Source organism: Rhamphochromis sp. 'chilingali', assembly GCF_963969265.1.
Source record: "Rhamphochromis sp. 'chilingali' genome assembly, chromosome: 16".
In the NCBI taxonomy this organism is placed as follows: domain Eukaryota; kingdom Metazoa; phylum Chordata; class Actinopteri; order Cichliformes; family Cichlidae; genus Rhamphochromis; species Rhamphochromis sp. 'chilingali'.
The window spans coordinates 1,641,437-1,663,608 of NC_137943.1; the positions used below are offsets into that span (position 1 = coordinate 1,641,437).

Sequence of the window (22,172 nt, forward strand, 5' to 3'; positions counted from 1 at the left end):
TTTTTTTTTAAACATTATCTGCCAATTAAATCTGCCACCCTTCTCCAAATCTGTGCCCCTACCTGGCCCCCCCAACAAAAATTTTCTAGACACGCCACTGCCGCGACACCTTAAAGGCCGTGAAAATATTGTCGGGCATAAACCGGTCCGTGGCGCAAAAAAGGTTGGGGACCGCTGCTCTTAATTGTTGACACGTGTTCGAAATGCAGAGAGGTGCGCTCGATTTGCCACACGGAGCAGCGCGAGAGTAAAGCACGAGGGAGGGGCTAATAATCGGCTCAGTCATTTTTAATGATCGTTGAAAGCCCAGATCGTAATCGAGATTAAAATTCGATTAATTGAGCAGCCCTAAACTGCAGGCGGGTCAGCTTCCAGAAGCAGCAGCGCTGTCATCACACGGGAAACTAAATTAGAGCCTAGATCAACTCTGCACCACTCAGTTTATTTTTCGATGTGATTAAAAAAGCAGTTAGACTGGATTTGTAGGAATATCATCATTGTGGTTTTGCAGCAGGAGCTCAGACGTACTGCTGTCAGAAAGATCAGGTGGAGACGCTGATTTCAGGTCGTCTGCTGACGACGTCGTGTTTGTCTCCTTTCTTTATGCTGCTGAATGCATGCGAGGCTTGTTTTGTAATGCATATGAGCAAGCTCATCACTATGCTCAGCACCTGTCTCCCTCTTTCTCTCTCACACACACGTGTTATACATCGGTTATGTTGCTGTGCTGAGTGTTTCTGCTCTCTTCCTCTGATAGCAGATAGTGTGTAGTTTCAGCAGATAATAATAATAATAATACATTTTATTTAAATAGCGCCTTTCAAAGCACCCAAGGACACTGTACAACAGATAAAAACTGGAAATATACACAATGATAAGAATAGAAGATAAAAGTTAAAACATACAGAAATTTAAGAATAGGCAATTTTAAACAGATGAGTTTTAAGGGTGGACTTAAAAAGAGAGAATGAACTAATATTTCTGAGGTCCGGGGGTAGGGAATTCCAAAGTCGAGGGGCAGAGCAACTAAAGGCCCTCCCTCCCATTGTGATCAGACGAGCAGAGGGAACAGAGAGAGAAAGAGAAGATGAAGATCTGAGGCAGCGGGATGGGAGCTTCATCTGTAATAAGTCAGAGAGGTACGGTGGAGAGAGAGAGTGAATAGCCTTGAATGTATACAGAATTATTTTAAAATGGATGCGAAATTTGACCGGGAGCCAGTGAAGTTGCTTCAGGATTGGGGAGATGTGGTGGGTAGAAGAAGTCCTAGTAATAATACGGGCAGCAGAGTTCTGGACACGTTGGAGCTTGGAACTCTAAACTCTCTAAACTCTAATCAGAGAATCTCAGACGCAGTCATTAAACATCTTTTTGTTGTTACCGTGTCATCACACCCAGTTTCATCAGTTTCCATCCAAATGTTCACAGAGCTGAGATCAGCAGCATCAGCCTCACACTCCTCCTAACCTCCCAGTGTCAGTTATACAGATGAGTTAATGTCGGTGATGTCGTGTTAACCTTGGCTCGAACAAACGAGTGGGTTCAGTCAGCTTTCAATTGTTTGATAAACAGATGAGAACATTGGTTCTTTGTACAAGTGGAACAAAATGTCCAAATGATGGATTTTGGTGTTTGTCTGCTGGGTATTAAGACACATCAATCAGTTCTCATTAGAGTGTAAAATAATGTCCTCAAAGCCAACTTTGTTATCAACATGAAGAGCGGATTACGTGGAGTTATGAATATTTACCTGAAAACGCAGGTGAGCAGCTGCAAACGACTGCTGTGAGTTCGTGCTGCTGTTTTCGTGTCTTGGATGAGGATGCGATGTAGAAGTGCAGCACACGGTAAAACGTTGGCCTGTTGGTAGCATTGAAGGAAACATCTGTGGGCTTCTGTTTCAGGTTCAGGGAAGTGTGAGGACAGCTTGGCCACTCCTCTTCCTTACAGCTCCTTCACCGGGTCGTCTCTATACAGCCGAGGAAACGGAGCCGGTTATGCCAAACTCAGCCGGAAACAAGGTATGCCTCGGGAATCTTGAGGATGAGGTTGTTTGTATTTCTGGGTTGTGGAGGGGTTAATATTAAACCGGTTTCTGGGTCCATTCATGGCTGCATTTCCACAGCTTTGGTGTTAAATGTCAGCTTCTGTTAAGGCTCTAGCTCACAGTGCCGACATGTATTAGTTGTATAATTGTGACTAAATAATTATGTCGAAGAAGAAAGCGGTTTGCAGACTCCTGCTGAGATGCAGCTCGGCCCCTCAGCTGAACATGTTTATTGAACTTTGACTTGGACTCAACATCAACATAAAGTGTTGATCTTGTCATAAACGAACACTGAACACTGAACAAGCTGTTCTAATGCTCAGTAACGTCTCAGGTATCAACGTTTTTCTTTTTTATGTGACTGTAAACATAACCATGATTCGTGGGTTTACTGGTTCCCATGTGAAGTTTTACCTCACCTGACTATAAACATCTGGCTGCCTGTAGAGCATATGTAAATGTTAACAGTATAAAATAATAATGACCATTTAATTTAAGAGATGATTAGATTAGACATAAATGAGAATTGATATATTTATTCTTTAGATACATCATCTGTGGGCATTTTTTCACTGTTTTAAAAATCGCATTTGGCATGTGAGCTCATGTGTGCAGTGTTTTTGGCTTAAAGTTCGTGTGGGCAAAGCCTCAGAATAATTCTCCAGATAAAGTAGTGCAGACACTGAAGACGATTAGGCTCTAAATGTCGTTTTTTCTTCATCTACTCACTTTTTTCTCTGACATCTTTAACCCTTCCCAAACTTACAACATCCCAAAATCTAGGTTCTGGAGGGTGGTCGCCATTGGATACAGACCGTTACCCGTGGCTACAAGTAGACCTTGGTTCTAAGAAGCAGGTGGTTGCCATAGCAACACAGGGTTGCTATAGTAGCTCTGATTGGACCACAAAGTATCGGCTACTTTACAGTGACACACAGAAAAACTGGAGACCTTATGTACAGGATGGAAACATTTGGGTAAGGAAATCAGTCGGACCGACTTATCGACACAAATATCATTTCAAGTCGACGCTGATGTTAAAATATTCCACCTGTCAGGGTTTAGGAAGACTAAACCCTGACAGGTGGAATATTTTAAATTTAGATCTGTGGCACGGTGCTATTACTGAAACTATTACTCCTCTTCCTTCTAGTCTTCTTCTTTTGCTCCTCGTTCTCACACTGTAACGTAAGCCTGTGTTTAATGTTGCAGTGTGAGTCAGTTTCACAGGTGTGGACCTGTGGTGCGTATTTGCTCCGTTTAGAGTCTCCAGTATTTATGGATTAATGGGTACTAACCATGTTATTATCAGGACAAAACCTCCGATTTGACTTCTGTTTTTTTTAAATGTAACACCAAATCACATCAACAGCTGCCTGAAGGTGTTTTTCACTTTTCTAATTAACCAATGAAAAAAAAACATGGGGTTTAATGTTATTTGATTCATTTTCTAATGAATAAAAACTACATTTAGATCTGATTTTCTCTTTAAAACAAATGTTGTTTCAGACATTTGAAGGGAATGTGAACAGCGAGGGTGTAGTTCGCCACGAGCTGCAGTATGCCATCCTGGCTCGCTACATCCGTTTCATCCCAGTGGACTGGAGCAGGGCGGGTCGCATCGGGGTGCGCCTGGAGCTGTATGGCTGCTCATACTGTAAGTGCAAGCTGAAGATACCTGATTGAAACACCATGCATGTGATGTGGATGTAGATTTACAGTACATGACCTGTGGGCACCTGCGTCTGGCCACTACAGGATAGGCAGTTCTTGAAAACTGGAAAGTACAAGTTCATCCTTTGTTGGACAAATATACACTTCTTGCAGTTGTGCCTCTGTACAGCACGACAGTGGATTTAAAACCCAATGAGGATTTTAATACCTGGATGAAAATCCTTTGCAGGAGTCAGACTGCATGGACATCGCTGTGGACCAAAGATGTTCTGGTGCTGCTGACCGGTGCACCACACAGTTTGCCAAGTTTTTGCATCTGTCTGAACTATTTAGATCTTTTGCACCGCACACAAAGGCTAAAATAAACTGAACGTTTGGTACCAAAATAGACGATATAGACAAGTCAGTGAAACGCAGTCAGATTAACAGGTAGCAGCAGAAAGCTTGTTTAAACAGAAAGGTTTTTACTGCTTTTTAAAAGAATCACCAGACGTGGTGGTAGACGGTCCTCGTTACTCTGCAGCCGTGTTCAGGGAACAACCAACAAACTCTGTGAGCGCAGACAACCAGCAGCAGCAGCGTGTAAGACGCTGGGATAAATAATCTGGGGCCATTTAGTGCTCTGTATGTTAAAACGAGAATTTTTAACTAATTCTAAAATCTATTAGAAGCCAATGTAAAGAATATAAAACAGGAGTAATGTGAGCATGTTTGCTGGAACGTGTCAGTAGTCTGGCTGCGGCATTTTGTTTGGCTTGGAGGCAGAAAGAGACGATTTGCAGATCGTTAGATGAAGGAACCTTTAAATACAAGCGCGTCCATGCTCACAGGTGTACACACCGGTGCTCACACACTTTCTCCCCTTTCTCTTCCCCAGTCAAGTCTGTCCCGTATTTAGCAAGTGATAATAAAATAAACAATAGGGCTGGGATGGTCCATTTGGTAAAGTAAATCCGTTGGGCATCTTTCTTCACCTTTAGACAATAATTCTGATGCAAAAGAACCAAACGGGACAGGCAGAAAAAAAAAGAGAGGATTTGTCCAAGCTGGTGAACAGATTTTACATGTGGGTTAAGGCCCAGAGAAGAATCCAGTATTATTTCGAATGTTTGGCTCAGCAGGAGGACAGAAAAGCAGAATGTGGTTGAGGAGGAGCTGTGATCATGGTCTCAGCCTTGTTCATGTTTAAAACAAGGATATTTCTATACAAAACAATGTCACGTGTACAGATGTGTGATCTAAAAACACGAGGACTTACATGTTAGCTTTAATCTTCCGGTTTAACAGCAGTCCTTCCCTTTAAATCTACGCTCTCTTCTTCCTCTCCTGTCTTTCTCATCTTTCTCCATCTCTGAGTGAAGTTCGCTCTCTTTCTTTTCTTTCCATGTGAGATGCAGCAGTTGGACTTTCAGCTGCAAACTGTTGTTCTAACTGCAGATTGTAGATAGTTAAGTTTAGGATTTTTTTGGATCTCTCAGTCATGCAAGTGTAGCTGAGAGTAAGTTGATGTAAGAGGCTTTGCTCATCAGATCAGCTTCTCAGGCCACAAATGATGATTGCATGCTACTGGCACATTACGCTCAGCTGCAAAGTCTGTGCAGTAACAGGTTCTGTGACACACAACAAGCTCACACTGCAAGCAGAAAACCATCTCTGTGCAGAAGAAGTTGCACTTGGTGGAAAGTGTCCCCAGTACATTTGTTAAGGGCGAGATTTAGAGCGACTGAAAGTCGCAGGAAAAGATCTTTCCTGAAAGCTGCTGATGGCTGAGAATGCAGCCGGACGTCTGCTAATATGTTCCTATAGTTACAAATCTGTCTGCTAGCAAATGTATGTTGTTGTGTTACAAAGTCTGAGGGCCAGCAGAATACAACACCTTTGTATTCCTATCGCTGATGTCTATGTATTGATGAAAGTCACAAATACACTATATTTTGAATTATATGTTAGTGTTTAACTTTCATTTAATACGTTTCAATGAGTTCATACTTTTGCTTTTGCATCTTTCAGGGGCCGATGTGATTGGTTTCGATGGGCACGGGGTCATCTCCTACCGCTTCAGGAGTAAAAAGTTAAAAATTGTGAAGGACGTCATCTCTCTGAAGTTTCGCACCACAGCAGGAAACGGGGTGCTGCTTCACGGAGAGGGGCAGCAGGGGGACTACATTTCCCTCGAGCTTCACAGAGCGAGACTGCTGCTCAGCATCAACTTAGGTAGCTTTCTAATCTTCCTGGTGTTTGTATCAGAGCGAGTTCTGTTAAACTTTATTAACCACTGATTTCATGACTGATGTGATGTGTCTGTCCAGGCAGCAACCAGAACGGTTCTATTCAGGGTCACACGGCTGTGACCAGTGGAAGCTTGCTGGATGATGACCACTGGCACTCTGTTGTCATCGAGCGTTACCGCAGGAATGTCAATTTTACTTTAGACCGCCACACTCAGCAGTTCAGAACCAATGGAGAATTTGATCACCTGGACCTGGACTACGAGGTACACCCTCCACACGGCTCAGTGAATCATACATTTGACTTAAACTGTGAATGTGTGTGTTCTCATTTAGCAGGAACCTGTTTATTCATGTGTAATCACTTTGGTTTTAAATGTGCTATAGAAATAAAACGTGCTTCCAGCCATCCGCTCTCTTCTGCTTATCCTTGTCAGGGTTGTGGGGGTTTGGATCCTATGATGTACTTATTTAATGAAGTACTTGCTAGGTTCTAAGAATCCTCTCCAAAGTCTTAATTGAAGAGGAAAATATCTTCTTAGTTTGGATGTCACCTCGAAAGGAAGACACACAATGTTTGTTCACATATAAACCGTATTATATGGAGGTAGTCTGACTTTCAGCTCCTCGTCTCCAGCATGATTTAGGTTCTGCTGATGTTTATTGTTATATTAGGCATGCAGTGAAATCTGCTACTTCCTTTTAATGACTTTAACTGAGGCTTCAGTGTTTAGAGGACACGTGTGCACAGGTACGCATATCTGCTGCTAATGTATGTCCTAGTTATCCATCAGCCCTGTCAGCCGGAGCACAGGTTCCATCGTTCAGTTATATTCAGGGCACTGTGCACAGTACACCATTAAGAGTAACTCTGCAGTCACTGCTTGAACAGATTGTTGGTGAAGCTGGAGGAAGAAACTTACCTTTGACAGGAAAAGTAAAGATTCTGGCAGAAATGAACCCACTCGTCATGTTTCACACACAGTTCCTGCTTTGGCACAGCAACAACACAACACTGTCATGATAAAGCTTTCACAAATAATTACGTCACTTAGTTCAAATGCCTGGGGCTCAATTATTTTGTGAAAGATCAGCTCAATATTTAAGATATTGTCTTTCAAAAGAATTTGACCATTTAATCATTTAGGCTACATAAATTCACATCACTTCATCGTTTCAAAAACATTACTGAATGGCTGTTTGGGAGCTCAGGGCGCATTTAAAAATAGAATACTTTGTGGTGGACATCGTAGCGTGACCTCAGGATCACATCTAAGAGCTACTGACAGCCAACATTTGTGTTCATGTTTTTAAATCAGAATACTTGTTAAAATTAAGCGTTTTTGCCCCGTGTTTACTTTGTTTACTGGTCTTATTTACATTATTATCCAGTGTTTTTTTTGTTTGTTTCTTTGGTACTTCTGATACTCTAGTGTGAGAGTGAGACAGGTACAAAGTTGAGGCTGGAAGCAACAGAGGTAAGTGAGCTTAAATACCTGGTCGACCATCCAAGGCATCAGACGGTGCACGCAAAGCATGAAGAAGAGTGTGCAGAGAGGCAGCGAGGGTCGAGACGAGTGTCTTTGTAACAGGATTGCAGCAAGAGTGCAAGTGAACACAAAATGCAGTTTCTAAATGAAGGTGTTTCTTACTAAAAGAAATCCAAACCTGCATGATTGACCCTAAACCCAATGACTGGTTGGGCCACGCTTGTCAGCAACAACTGCAGTCAAGTCTTTGTTGTTTGTTTAACATGCAAAAAAATCTGAAGTCAGGAAGGAGGCAAACAGTTTGTAACAACACTGTACGGAGCTTATCTCACTGTGTATATTTGATAGTCCGTTTATTCCTGCTGGTGTTCCTACAGTTTACAACATTACTGCGGTTCATCTGTGTAACGCCTGAAATGTTCATTTACTCTTCACAGTTGAGTGAAGTGGTTGTTGTCTGCTGTTATTAGCAGACCTTAAAAAGCGAATCGTTTGACTCTGTGTGGTTGCAGAGATGCAGAATCCCCCAGTGTTGCTTTGTGTTGTGTTCCTCAGATCAGCTTTGGAGGACTTCCTGTGTCTGTGAAGCCAACCTCAGGAGGCAAAGAGAACTTTGTTGGCTGCATGGAGGGAATTACCTACAACGGGGAAAACATCACTAGTCTGGTGCGCAGGAAGAAGGTTGACACCACCAGCTTTGTAAGAAGTGTCTTCTCTTTGAGTTCATGTGCCCAGCCTTGTGTAAATGTAGACTCGAATGCTGCAATGATCTTAAAAACCCTTTTGCAGTTTTTCTGTTATTTGGCAGTTTGCATCTTTTCCTAAACTAAATATGTCATGGCCACTCGTCTGTGGAGGAAAACTCTTCTTCAGCTTCAGTAACATGCCTCGATTCGTCGTGACCCAAACAGCTCTAAACGTACTTTTTAAACCATATATTACTGTTGTTTGTGTTAACCTCTGCCAGACAATGTAAAATATTTTTTCTTCTTTATTGGGATCTTCTTAAATAACAAAGTTAATTGAGTGGATTTAATTGTTTGTTGCTCCTGTGGATTTGTCCCAAACAGTCTCTAACCTGAACACTTTCGACCTGTCAGAACATTAAAAGGAGCTCCGGTAGTTTCTTCACTGTTGCTCAAACTCCTGAGCAGTGTTGGTCAAATTACTTGAAAAAAGTAATCAGTAACTAATTACCGATTACTCCCCCAAGAAACTAATCCCATTACTTTACTGGTTACTGATTTTCAAAAGTAATTAATTACTTAGTTACTTAGTTACTTTTTAAAAACACGATTTACAACCTGAATAGGTGATAAAGTGATAGGTCTTTCAGCCCAATTCTACTTTTTCTGCATAATCCATCATACAAAATGTAATCAAATGGAAAAGTCTCTTTTTAAAACTTGTTTTATCAGTTTTAATCTTTTAACTTTATGCATCAAGCAAAAATTTAATTATCTGCAACATTCTCTGACTTGAATAAATTAGTTTAACATTTAAACCTATTTTCTGCACATTCCAGCTCATAAAATAAAATATTTTTTGTGTTTACACTCAGTCTTTCAAATAGATGCAAGTAAAACACAGCAGAAAATAAATAAAGTCAAAGACTCAGCGGTCACCTGTCACCTTCACCTGTAAAGCAGGAGTGGGGCAGGCGGAGGGTTACCCTGGTGCAGGTGTGCCGCGGTCAGTGGAAGGATACGGCAGTTTCTCTGTGAGTTTCCCATTACGTCGTAGCTACTCGGTGCTTGTTGGAAGTTTAGGGGTTTTTTCACTGTAAAAAGAAGTTTTCTTCCCACGCACAGCGGACACTAATGTTTTTGTCACTTTTTTTGTTACTTCCACGCTTTAGACGCTGCACGCTCATACTCTCTCCCACACTTGATATATGATCCATTGTTGATCTGCACACAGCTGTTGTCACCAATGGCGCTCTTGCTTACGTCACTGTCCTGAGACATTCTCGCAAAAAATCACGGTTTTAGTAACGCAGTAACGCAGCGTTCCTACGGGAAAGTAACGGTAATCTAATTACTGTTTTTGCAATAGTAATCCCTTACTTTACTCGTTACTTGAAAAAAGTAATCAGATTACAGTAACGCGTACTGCCCATCTCTGTTCGTCACAACAACAGTCACTGTTATACAATATTATGGTCAACAGTATCAAGTGCTCTTCAAAGTAAAACACTTCCTGTAACAAGCGTTTACAATAAAATAAATAATTACCATTAACTGTTTGAACACATTTTCTACACATTCACTGCAGTAATGAGAAGCAGAGCATGTTTTAGTGTTTCCTGCATGTCCAAGTAGTAACACGTAAAAGATCAATAAATCACAACATCCTCCCAGCTGATTAACAGCTGTTCATCCGTGTCCAGCTGCTTCAGTGCGTTTACTCATCTCGAGTGGATGCAGTAACTGAGCAGGTCTGTGCAGCAAGCTTTAAACTGTGAACAATGCAGGAACAGCTGTGTCCGAGGAAATGCGTTTGTCTGGGCGAGTTATTCTCTCCAACCAGGACAACATCGCCCACGTTCATCACACTGGGTGTTTTTACTGGTAAAAGCCACCGACCTTCTGGTTAGTGGCCGACCTGCTCTGCCACCTGAGCTACAGCTACCTCCAAGTGCTCACAGCTCTGGAACTGTGCAAAGAGGACAGAGGCCTCAATATCGCCTCTACTTCTGTCAGTATACTAGTGAGCTCCTCAAAGTTCAGCGAAGCCCTCCCAGGACACTCCTTAGATTTGTTTTCACAGAGTTCTCAGGCTTTTCCCAGAAGCCACCCCACCAAGCTGCTCGCTCAACAATAAACTGAAGAACGTCTCTGATGGTCTGCTCTTTCAAATGTCATGAACAAGCCTACATAACCTTCGTCTTGCAATAAATCTCTTTACTTTACAGTTCTAAATAAACCACCCCAGTGATGGTGCATTGAACAGTGCAGTGTAATCACAGGCTGCCAGTTAACCACAGTGAATCTGTGATTCGTTGGCAGCACCCATGGGTGTTGCTATCTGAAACTAAAACCAGAATACTGTAGCCTCCCACACTAAGACTGTGGTTGTCCTCTAAGAATGGATTTTGAATCTCTCCTTCCTCAGGTGGCACATTTCTTGTCTGAAACTTGTCTAACTCGTTAGAGCTAATTTTGATTGCCGGTTCTTTTTTCCACTCCATAGTAACCACTGTGTTTTTAGCTCAGATGTTCAAACTGAGTGGACTTCCTAGTCTGTGACTAGACTGGCTTTTAGTAACGTATTCACTGTGAAAATGTCCGAAATGTAAAAAACAGACGTGGATCCACGCGCCCAACATTTGATGACGTTCATGTTACTCAGACCTACGCTGGCCCTAGAGGACTCGCAGAAGTGGAAATTATAGCATCAAGTCTTTATTCCACACACTCTGAGCACCTAAACTGCCTGACAACCGTTTTCAATTTAGAATCGCCAAATAAAATGAAGTTTCAAAATAAAAGTCTGTTAGGTACTGTCTCCATAAATCTCTTTATCGGTTTCTTTCTTCCACTGTAGCGTAACCTGACATTTTCCTGCTCCGAATCCAACACCTCCCCAGTATTCTTCAACTCCACATCCTTCCTGCGGCTGCCGGGTCAGACTGACAGCGACACCCTGTCAGTCAGTCTGTCTTTCAGGACGTGGAATCCCAACGGCCTTCTGATGTTCACCGCCCTGGCGGATGGCTGGGTGGAGCTGGGCCTGACGGAGGCAAAAATCACCGTCTATATGAATGTGACACAGAAGAAGAACACACGTATAGACATTTCATCAAGTGAGCTCAGCTCGTTGGTTTTCGGTTGTTTAATTATTATCTCGAGGTCCTTTTTGGTCTCTTTGTCTTCACTTCGATCGCTGTTGTGTTTTCCTGTTAAACTTTTCTTCATGTGTTTTTCCTCATAGGTTCAGGTCTGAATGATGGACAGTGGCATAGTGTCCACCTGAATGCACTGGAAAACTATGCAATGCTGACAGTTGATGGAGATGAGGCCTCCACAGTTAGAACAGCTATCCCCATCCAGATCCAGACTGGAGGAACATATTACTTTGGAGGTGTGTTAAGTCTAATTGTTGAATGTTGTCATTGTGTTTCTTAAATTTGTAAAGTCTTAGTTCAAGCAGTAGCAAAGAGATCCCTGTGATCCTGAGCACCTCTGCAGCCTCTCTGTGCTGGGGGAGGTTTTATTGTAGACACATCCTCTCTGACAGATCTGCTTCTTGTGTTGTTGCTTCCTGCTTCTATGACCCTTTTGGTCAGGAGGAGGTCACACACACACACACACACACACACACACACACACACACACACACACACACACACACACACACACACACACACACAGTGCCTTGTCTTAGAACCATTGGGGGCTTTTACATGGGGAGGTGCTTGTGTTGTGTAAACTGTAACTGTCGTGGGAATAAACAGCTGTGAGGAAGCTGCTCTTTGAAGGATTTGGGCTACAGACAGCTGATGAGCACTAAGCTCCACCGCCTGGTTCTGACCAAAGCTTCCCTCGTTAGCGGCTGAAGATGTTCTGTCTTGTCTTGTGTTCTTCATGAGGAATACGTCTCTAAACTAGCGGCGCCTGTGGAAACACAGACTCAACAAGGTGATTACTGAAAAATGGGAGTAAACATGATCCAGAGTAATTTGATGTTTTATCAAGTGTGTCCAAGTTTTCTCTTCTCTCCTAAAAACACAGTGTGAGAAAGCAGCACTGATGCAAGTGTGAATTTAAAACGTGCAATAACAGGCTATGACTGCGTGCTACATCCGCGTGGGTAAAATTAGTCCAAGTTTCTTGATTATCAAACAAAATGAAAGTAGATGTTTGTTTTGTCCTGAAGCACAATGACTTTATTTTCACAGAAGCTCGCATCGACCTTCAAGACCCGATTTTTGGTGCCTGAAATAATTGCATGTTTTGAATCCTGCTTAAATGAGATTAAACCGTGCCGTCCTCACCAGCTTCATTCCAGTATACTTCTGCTGGTGATAATAATGCCTTTGCTGCTCTCCGTCTTTGTCTAGGTTATTTTCTGCAAACTAACACCAGATCACATCAGCGCTCCTTCCAGGGCTGCATGCAGATGATCCACATAGATGATCACCTGGTGGACCTCAAGGCGGTGGAGCAGGGCCTCATTGGAACTTTTGAAAATGTCAGCCTAGATATGTGTGCCATTATAGACAGGTATTTATCCCAGAAGTCCAAAGCTAAGATTGTAATAAAGAATTAAAAGCACAGTGGATTGTTGTTGGGACCTCCATCAGGCTGGAGGGTGGAGAGGGGTTGAAGTCGTGTTCTCACTGAGTTTCCTGCTGTTTCATGTGTCGCGGTTCGAATTTTGAGGAAGAGACATACGACTGAAAGTCCATAGTGGGTCAACACAAATTATTTTATTAAAACACATATATGTGGTGAAAATGGGCTCTGCGAAACATCAGGCTCCATCTCCCCCTGACAATAGGTGGGTGTGATATTTATACTTATGATGACCAGTAACTCCAGCGAGGACATATTCTAAAAAGGAACCGCTACTTCCTCTGTTCCTCCAGATGCTTCCTGTTATTACACTTTTCTAGACTTACACAACATTTGCAATCAGTTTACCCAGACAGGCTATGTGTCTGTGTCGTTAATCTAAGTGCATGACCCCCCTCTAAGTCATCTGTTACCAGGCAAACATCCACAGCACAGGGCACACGGCCTTTATTTCCTTTCTTAAACAATCATAGAAAATATATGTTAAATTGTATATATATAAGCAATCCTTCCAGCTTGAACTTTGCTCCATTGATCGGCCAGACATCGCGCTGCCCGTAGCTTCAACCCTTTAATTATGCAATATGTGTGTAACATGATTACAGTTGCCCCTGCAATGAAAGATTATGTGCTTACACCTGAAATACAGACTTTACTATAACCTCACCAGTTTCAATAAATGTGTCAATGAAATGACAATAATGATAAATCATAAATGATGCAACAGTAATAATAAGGATTATGGATGTAAAATAATATTTCATCTCGACACATGTCAGGTGTGTTCCAAACTACTGTGAGCACAGCGGCCGCTGCTCTCAGACGTGGGACGCATTCACCTGCAACTGCAGTGGCACTGGCTACACTGGAGCTACTTGTCATACCTGTAAGTGCAGTTATACTCTGGCATTTGTTTAATTAATGGTAATCCTAATGTTATGTTAATCATAAGACTGGTTTTTAGTTAGTTGGTTATTTCATGATCTATTTGCTCAGGTTCCCTGAAAAATGTTAGATTTTTTAAAGATGCTCGGATTCTTTATCAAGTTCATTCTTTTAGGCTGAAGGTAGCTGTGAACATCAGTGTTTTTGTTTTTTAATCTCTGCCCACTCAGTGGTACAGTCAGGGCAACCGCCCAGATCCTGTTAGCATCTACACTCAAAAAAATGAAACGTTGACTTTAATTAAAATTATTTTGTCAACAGGTTCCATGAAATTGAATTATGTTAGTTTAAAGCAAAAATCTTTAGTTCATCTAATTTAAAAAAACTACTTAAGATTAACAAGACATATTTAAGACTAACTAAATCAAGTTATGTTGTATGAACATAGATGATATATTTTCAGGTTAGATAGTTTAGATTAGTTACTTCAACACATTTCTTATTTGTGGCAGTAAAATGTTAAATTTAAGTTAGATTAATTCAAATATTATATTTTCAGCCACCTTGTGCTTTATTAATTAGTTTTACATAAATCTATTTTGTCAACAGGTTCCACACAAATGAATTAAGTACATCCAACTTATTTTTTTAAATTTATTTTATTGCCAACACATTCAGTGAGCATTTGTGTAAACCCAGTCCAAAATAAAACACAACAGCTCATTAGGGTTAGTAATTAACAGTATGTAGACAGATGCAACATCAAGACTTTAAATTAAATGTCTGTATCTACCAGAAATAGAAGAAAAAAAAAAAACGCATTGAAGATCACATAACACATTGATAAGATGACACTTGAGTTATGCACATGTGATGCTAGTAAGGTCTGGAGTGTTTTTTCTTTTAGTGTCTAAAATGGATAGCAAAGTTGCTATTTGCAATGATTGCTTAGGGTCAGTCCAGTAACACAATGCCAATGAAGTGCTTTCCTTTAACAATGCAAAGTGAAGTGTCCACCTCAACAGCCACAATTTAAAAAAAAAAAAAAAAAAAAAAAATGTAACAACAACAACAACAACAATAATAATAATAATAATAACAATAATAATAAATAGTCCACTGATATTAGCAATCAAAGAAAATTACATCACCATCCCAAATAAAACTTTAACAAAACATGCCAACATTATGGTCTAACAATAAAACAGCTTGTCAGCGTTCAGTTTTTTTGCAACAGCACAGCAGTAACCATTTAACACTCGCCACTGTCAACATTTATTTTACCAGTGTTTGGGCAAAAAACTTCAGATGTAAACATTTTAACATGGAAACAATTGTTCGTCTTTAAAAGTCCACAAAATATACATTCATCCTGCATTCCCAACTTGGATGATCTGATATCCTCGTGTTGGTGTTGTTTCCAGACCATCATGAAAATGTTGTTCCAGGTTCAACATTGCAAGTGACCAATCACATTGTTGTGACGTTATTCTATTCCAAGCCATTCGTGCATTTATGAAATTCCAATGTTGCAAGGACAATATCAATTCTGCTTACTGTTTATTAAAGGGTTACGGTTAGGGTTAGGGTCAGTTGATCGGCGGACAGAGGCGGTTTCACGCAGCTTAAGTACAGTTTTTTGTTTTACGCCGGTTTTTCCCGAAGTCGCAAAAGTATGACGTCACAACATTCTGATTGGTCACTTGCAATGTTGATCCTGGAACAACATTTAGTATGATGATCTGGGAACAACACCAACACGAGGATATCAGATCAACCTCCTAACTTACCCTTATTTTTAGTATGTATTGCAATTACCTTTACAATGCACACAATGTAACACAAACTGAATATGAACATATTTCCACCTCATAACAATATGCCTTGAACGCTAATATACACACCACCCTTCAACATTTCTGGTGCAGTATCATCTCTCAATTAAATCCTTTAAATCTCAATACTTTTGATTGTCTCTTAGCTTTCAGTCTTGAGGTTAACTGAGATTCAGTGCATATATCCCACCCATTAAGAGTGCACATGCAGAGGCCAGGTCTTCCAGGTCATGCAGGACACACTAGATGGTTATACCCACTGTAGGGTAATTTCCAATAAACCAAGTTCAAAAAAGAAGAGTCTATGGCTGACGCGTGTTCCTGGTTTCCAAAAGAAATGCTTCCAGTTGCATTATGATTTGAAGACTGTTTATTTATTACAAACGGAAGATGTAACAATGAACTCCTTCCTAAAAAGCATGAAAGTTCCAAAAAATAGCAGTTATCCAGAACTAGCTGTGCACACGGTCAGAAAACCGTGAGACTCCTAACCTCTCTGTCCATGCTCCTCCCCTTCCCTCTCACACAGGGTTTCATGCTACTATTGCACTTACATAATTAAAGTGAGAGGTACCCCCTTTTAGGTTCCAATCCCAAAACAGTGACTTAAAATTACTTTATGTAAACACATATATTTTCACATTTATTAATCCTGAAAAGATGACTTATGTAATGAATCTATGAATTATAAAACAAACATGAACTCAATCGTAAATAAAAATATAAAGCAGACGTCTGGCGCTTACACCCACATCGGCTGGAGGAGTGCTGGCATCAGCTCTTTTGATGGTAAAGATAGCAAGGGTAATTTGTTCCAGCTCCCTCTGAACAGCTGTAGCTTAGACACAAAAACATAGAAAAATGGCATCCAGTTTTAAAAAAAGAAAGAAAAAGGGCCAAAGCTACCCTTTAATGACGTAAACACAATATTAGGAACATGCACCCCAGTGCGCCACTATTTTAGACTACAGATTCAACGATAAATATAAATAGTTTGGGTATACAAGAAGATTTCCCAAAACATTTAAACAGGTTCCATGCAAATTACAACAACAACAACAACATGCAACAACATTAGTTATTCAAAATTTGGTTTAATACAGATAAAAAACTAAACTAAAATTACCAACCAATTATTCTTTGAAGAGGATGCTTGGGTCTTCATTCAGGTAAAAAGGTAGTGCCCTGAGGACACACTCCCTCCCCTTTTCAATACTTTCCTTCTGTAGAGAGTGGCAGAGATACAGGAAGAGAAAACAGATATACTTTAGGATGACAGAAACTCACGTTATACGCAAAATGAATGACATATCCACTGCACAGATAGACATGTACACAAGACCAACTAATCATCACATGGACATGAATAGTTAACCTGTTGGGCAGGGTTTCCACCACATTATATATGTCCATAATGGAGGTAAAGACAAACTAATACATCATCTTTTTTGCATTCAAAACATAACATAAAAACATTCACTTCTGGTTTAACCTAAATCAAGGGATCAGATTTTACATATGTTTAGGTAATTTAAATTTTCCAACGTTTTGAGTACCAAACTTTGTCTTGCTTAATATAAATGTAAGTGCACTGTGCAGCTACCATACACTAGCTGTTTAAATTTGAAAATGATCTTATTAGCCATAATATTTTGCTACCAACAGAATAACGCACCTGTGTGGCTGGGGCCAAAGTTTGTCTAATTTTCTTCCCTGCAACGCCTCCTTTTTTCTTGAAGACTTTTATGAGCTGGTCAGTGTATTGGTCAAGTTGTGTAAAAAGCCTTGTAACATGTGCAGCAGTAGTAATCCTCACATATTCTGCTTCCACCTGAAAATATGTCAACAAACACAACATACTGTACTGTAAATATACATACTATATGTACACATATACAAACTAAAACTAATGTAGTAAGACCTCATTAAAGCTATAATTTTAACACAAACATTTACACAAAATGCTAATGGAGCCATTACAGCTTTTATTGTTATTTATCAAGTTCCAAAAAATATTGATCACAGCTGATCTGAAAAGAATTTCATGCCTCAGGCCCTTGAACTGCAACCATGGTTCAGATGTGGAGAAGAAATAACAGGGGCATGGGATGGGTCACAAAAGAAAACTTAACTTATAAAACAGTTTTGTTTTTAAAAGTATAACAGTTCACATACCACATACAAGCTCAGCAATACCACATACACCACATCAGTATAGGAGGGAGCAGGTAAAGGCAGGATCTGAGATTTATAAAGAAAAAAATAATTAATTCCTTAATTTCAAGAAGCAAATTATTGTTTGAATTACAACTAAATAAAATACTACTCAGAAGAAAAGCAAGAGATTGACACTGCCATGTGCTAACTTTCTATAGAAGCAATTATCACCAGGTCTGTCGACCTCCATTGTCTGTCCACTCATATGTCTTGAATAATTTTATTAAAAAAAGTAAGTGTGTACTTTCACAAACTGTAATTTATAACTACATTGATATGTATAACTCCGCTAGGAAACATGCTGTATTTACAGACCATTTTTACATAATACAGATTACTGATAGAGCAGAACAATGGTGTCACAGTGGCTTTCGCCCTTGACTTTTTGGATTTTAAATGTCACTTTATGCTATCCTTGCTATCCTATTCGATATTTCCGACTCTCGGATTACAGAAAAGGAATCCCAAGAAAGCAAATGGAAAAATAACCCCTTGAAAGAATAACCCCATGAACCCCTGTAGCTAATCCCTTAATAAAACAAAAAACAATAAAAATGTTTCTTACACAGTCCACAAAATAAGCATGTCCAGGACCCAGTAAAACTAATGTAAAACAAGCACACGCAAACGATATAACATGTCTTGTAAGACAAACGCAAAATATAACCATGCTGGACATATAGATACTACACAACATAGTCAAAGAAAAAAGTGGTCTTACCTCTCAAAGAAACAGCAGCTTGGCGCCAAAACAGCCTTTTTCAGTTAAATTTGAAGTCTTGTGCATGAGCAGGCACAAGCCGTGAAACCTTCTTGTTCTGCGCGGTTTCATTACAACTGTTTTTGCATTACTGCCACCTTGTGGATATACAAGGTATATCGATCCTAATTGACTTAACTTAAATGTTATGCGATCAAGTAACACATTAGTATTATGTACGTTGAATAATAGACACAATTACGTAGACTTGATTAGAAAAACATATGTTAACTTAACAAAAACATATATTTTAAGTAAAATGAAAATAAATAATTAATATACACTGAACAATCCACCTCATTCATTTTTTTGAGTGTAGTTCTAAGGCTTTCATTCTGCATTTATCCATCAAATACACTGTTCCTCCCTTTATTCAAATACTGTACCATTATTATTACTACCAATATTTTCCATGCAACCTTACATGGCTGCAGACACAAGTCACAATACTGAAAGGTACCAGCAGCAGTCGTTGAGGCTGCCAGTAGAGTAAATTCCTGTGACTGAACTGAGTGCCCAGGGTTACTTTTCTAGACGTTTCCAGCTCTGGGACGGGCTGCTGACTTGTGTCATATTGGTGCCAACTTTTTGGCTTTTGCGTCTGACTCTATGGTGAAAATGGATGCACACAGACAGACTATACCTTGCTTCCCCTGATAGCACTGTATCAGCAATCATGTGAGGAGTATAAGCACCAAGGCAAGAGTTCGGGGAGCTACTGGATAGACCCAGATGGCAGCGGCTCTATAACCCCCTTCAGAGTCCACTGTGACATGACAGGTAAGATATTCAATCTTTATTTAAACCAGCATGAAGAATATATTCCAGCACAAATTACTTCAGGTTTATCATGTGACTGATTGTATTTAGGTAAATCTGTTATGTAGAAGGAGCAGAGAATATTTACATGTCGGTTGTTTTTCTTAGAGGATGTGGTTTGGACCACGCTGAGGAACGACCTGTCTCCTCAGACGTCAGTATCCAGTGCAGACAAGGGCAACGCAGTGCTGCAGATTTCTTACAATATGACTGAGGAACAGGTACACACTTAATGTTACACACTCCGTTTCCTACATGCACTGCACTTTTTCTTTTTTAACAAAACAGTTTGCTAACAATAAACATGCAGACACAAAACTGAAGTAGAAACAAAGTTCATCTTCTAAGCATTGTTAATCGACTGTTCAGCGTTACAGATATTTTGGGGAGAAGTCCAACGATTCGATGGGTTTATAAGCAGAATCGTGTTGGTCGTACGGGGCTGGCTGCTTGAGTCACAGGTTTTTATAGTCATGTTAAACAGTTGAACCTGTTCAGGACTAGATGGCTTTAATCAGTCCACAGTGCTCTAAACAATAAAGAAGAACCCAGCTGTTCGGTTGGTTTTCATTCCAACACACGTCACAGACCGTAAATATCACAGACTAAGAAATGTTCTTAGCAGACAAATGACAAATCAGCATACTCGTGTCTGTCTCGTGTGTCCAGATGTTGTCAGTAACCAGCAGTGCAGAGTACTGTGAGCAGTACGTCGCCTACGCTTGCCGAATGTCCCGCCTGCTCAGCGGTCCAGGTGATGATGCCTATTATCGACCTTTTCACTCACTATAAAGAATGTGTTTACTCTGTTCATCACACCCATCATTATTATCATAACACATACTGTAAACATTAAAGTGATATTTTTGAATGGTGCGTGTGTTCAGAAGTGTTTAAGTAGCAGTACACTGTAGCTGTTTGGTTCGACCTCCAGATGGCGTCCCTTTCACTTGGTGGTTCGGAAGAGCCAATGAAAAGCATTCTTATTGGGGGGGTTCAGGACCAGGGATCCAGAAGTGTGCCTGTGGTATTGAACACAACTGTACTGATTCCAAACACTACTGCAACTGTGATGCAGACCTGCGTGCCTGGTGAGTGTACCCTCACTCAGCCGCTCAGCTGAGCTGTATCGTGTTACAAACTAGAGTTTATAGTTTCATCCTGTAGGTCAGGGGTCGGCAACCTTTCTGATGATGAGTGCATCTAAAGTTTCCTCAGAAGTCAGTGTGCCATATGACTGCATTAGCAATACATTTAATAACGCTCTATATTAACAGTTACACACTATATAGAAAAACTTTACAGAATTATATTTGTTCACAGATGTTGGCAGCTGTCAGCGAATAGTTATCAGCTGTTTGGAAACAAAAAAAGACTTTTTATCCATAACAGCAAATGAACTGAACAACAGAAAATGCAAATGCTGTTTATCCTCACAACAATGTTAACAGACGCTGTTGTGACAGTGATGCACAGTCTTGTTGGTATATGTATGATTTCTATACATTTTACATCAGACAAAAACTTTGGTTGTAAAATTCAGATAATTATTTAAACAAGAATAAGAAAGTATATCTTTGTGCCCCCCTCTCCCTGTTAATGCCCTACCTGCCCCCCTGGCAGCACTTTGCTAGACCCGCCCCTGCACAGTTACCAGCTGTCAGCTGCTTAGAAAAGGATCCTGGTGTTATTTGTCTCTCAGAAACAGTTCATAACTTCCCTTCAACTCATTCATGTCACCTAAAAGGTAAACCTGTTTCTCCATCACCTGTTCAGCTCTGATGGTTCAGTAAGGACATCTCCTGGTTTCATCTTCATGTTTCCCTCTCACCACATATCCAAACCGACATCATGACCAGCAGCTTTACAGCTGTGGCTCCAGCAAACATCAGCTGATACTAGAAATTAATATTAAATAAATTCTAACAACAGCTGATCAAGCTTAAACGTGCTGCTGCTGTTTAGCGCGACATCCGCTGGTTTCCTCTTTCTGGCGCAAAGTGGGCGATAAATAAACAAGAGAGAAAAGCCGATCAGCTGATCATTGATCAGTTTCATGATTGAAGTAGAAACAGGAGAGGGAGGGGAGAGAATGAGAGAAGAAGAGGCAGCTGTGCAGCATAAACACAGAATAACTCCAGCTTGGTGTCTTTTTCATTGTAGCTGAAGTTCGGGACAAACTGTTCTTTTTCAGCTCAACATGAAATGCGTAATATTTTCTCTGAATACGAGACGATTCAGTTTTTTACGGGACGGTCGGCAACTCTACTAACTAACCTTATGAATAAAATAAAGTTCACTATCAGTAACATCATAGCACCACCCAGCTGTATAGAAACTCCGTCATCCTAGCTAGTACGCAGTACGAGTTATTGTAACTGACTGTAAAAAGTCAGCACAATGAAAATAAACTCCACCTAAACTTGGTTTATATCTGACCCAGATAGACTGCAGGTCATAACTTCTTACCTGAAGTTCAGTTCACCTGATACTCGGACCGGTGGCTGCCTCGGGTCTCTGCTCCTGCCTCCCCTTCCCTCATCCACCTGCTGCCTCTGTGGAAGCTCTAAATAACTGAGTTATTTTTACACATCTTCCAGCATCTGGCCAATTCACCACCTTTCCTTGTTTATAACGTTACAAAACCCCCAAAACAACAAGCAAAAAAACAACAGAAAACCATCGGCCCATAAAAACGAAAAATCACATGGCCAGCCCAGCTATGGTCGTGCCATCAGTTAACCCTTCGTGTGCCACAGGGTTGCTGACCCCTGCTATAGATTATAATCCTCATAATCCTCACTCAGTGTTTGAATGAAAGCTTGTGCCAAACCCTGATCAGCCCTTCAGTACTTTCTTAAATGTATATGTGAATGATGTAATAACACAAATTAGACAAAATTGATTTAAAAAATCAAAT

The 22,172-nt window shown here is 40.5% G+C and overlaps 2 protein-coding genes across 3 annotated transcripts in view; one reads left to right on the plus strand and one right to left on the minus strand.

Moving 5' to 3' along the window:
- The window catches only part of cntnap2b (contactin associated protein 2b), a 54,331-nt gene that overhangs the window by 8,964 nt on the left and 23,195 nt on the right, over positions 1-22,172 (plus strand). Inside the window, exons 2-15 of the mRNA XM_080862018.1 lie at positions 1,905-2,021; positions 2,831-3,024; positions 3,557-3,704; positions 5,732-5,935; positions 6,031-6,215; positions 7,995-8,138; positions 10,986-11,244; positions 11,373-11,522; positions 12,502-12,664; positions 13,516-13,622; positions 19,094-19,213; positions 19,361-19,473; positions 19,922-20,006; positions 20,187-20,343. Of these exons, the coding sequence (XP_080718144.1) occupies positions 1,905-2,021; positions 2,831-3,024; positions 3,557-3,704; positions 5,732-5,935; positions 6,031-6,215; positions 7,995-8,138; positions 10,986-11,244; positions 11,373-11,522; positions 12,502-12,664; positions 13,516-13,622; positions 19,094-19,213; positions 19,361-19,473; positions 19,922-20,006; positions 20,187-20,343 (2,146 nt within the window). The remainder of the gene's footprint in view (positions 1-1,904; positions 2,022-2,830; positions 3,025-3,556; positions 3,705-5,731; positions 5,936-6,030; positions 6,216-7,994; positions 8,139-10,985; positions 11,245-11,372; positions 11,523-12,501; positions 12,665-13,515; positions 13,623-19,093; positions 19,214-19,360; positions 19,474-19,921; positions 20,007-20,186; positions 20,344-22,172) is intronic.
- xkr4 (XK related 4) overlaps positions 14,262-22,172 on the minus strand; it is an 86,608-nt gene continuing 78,697 nt past the window's right edge. Inside the window, exons 1-5 of one of the 2 annotated variants that reach the window (XR_013969234.1) lie at positions 18,239-18,750; positions 17,632-17,697; positions 17,132-17,287; positions 16,587-16,679; positions 14,262-16,294 (exon numbers count right to left, since the gene is read on the minus strand). The gene's annotated coding sequence lies outside the window, so the exon portion shown is untranslated. Of the gene's footprint in view, positions 16,295-16,586; positions 16,680-17,131; positions 17,288-17,631; positions 17,698-18,238; positions 18,751-22,172 lie in introns of those variants that run through there. The other variant, XM_080862022.1, reaches the window with a different exon arrangement.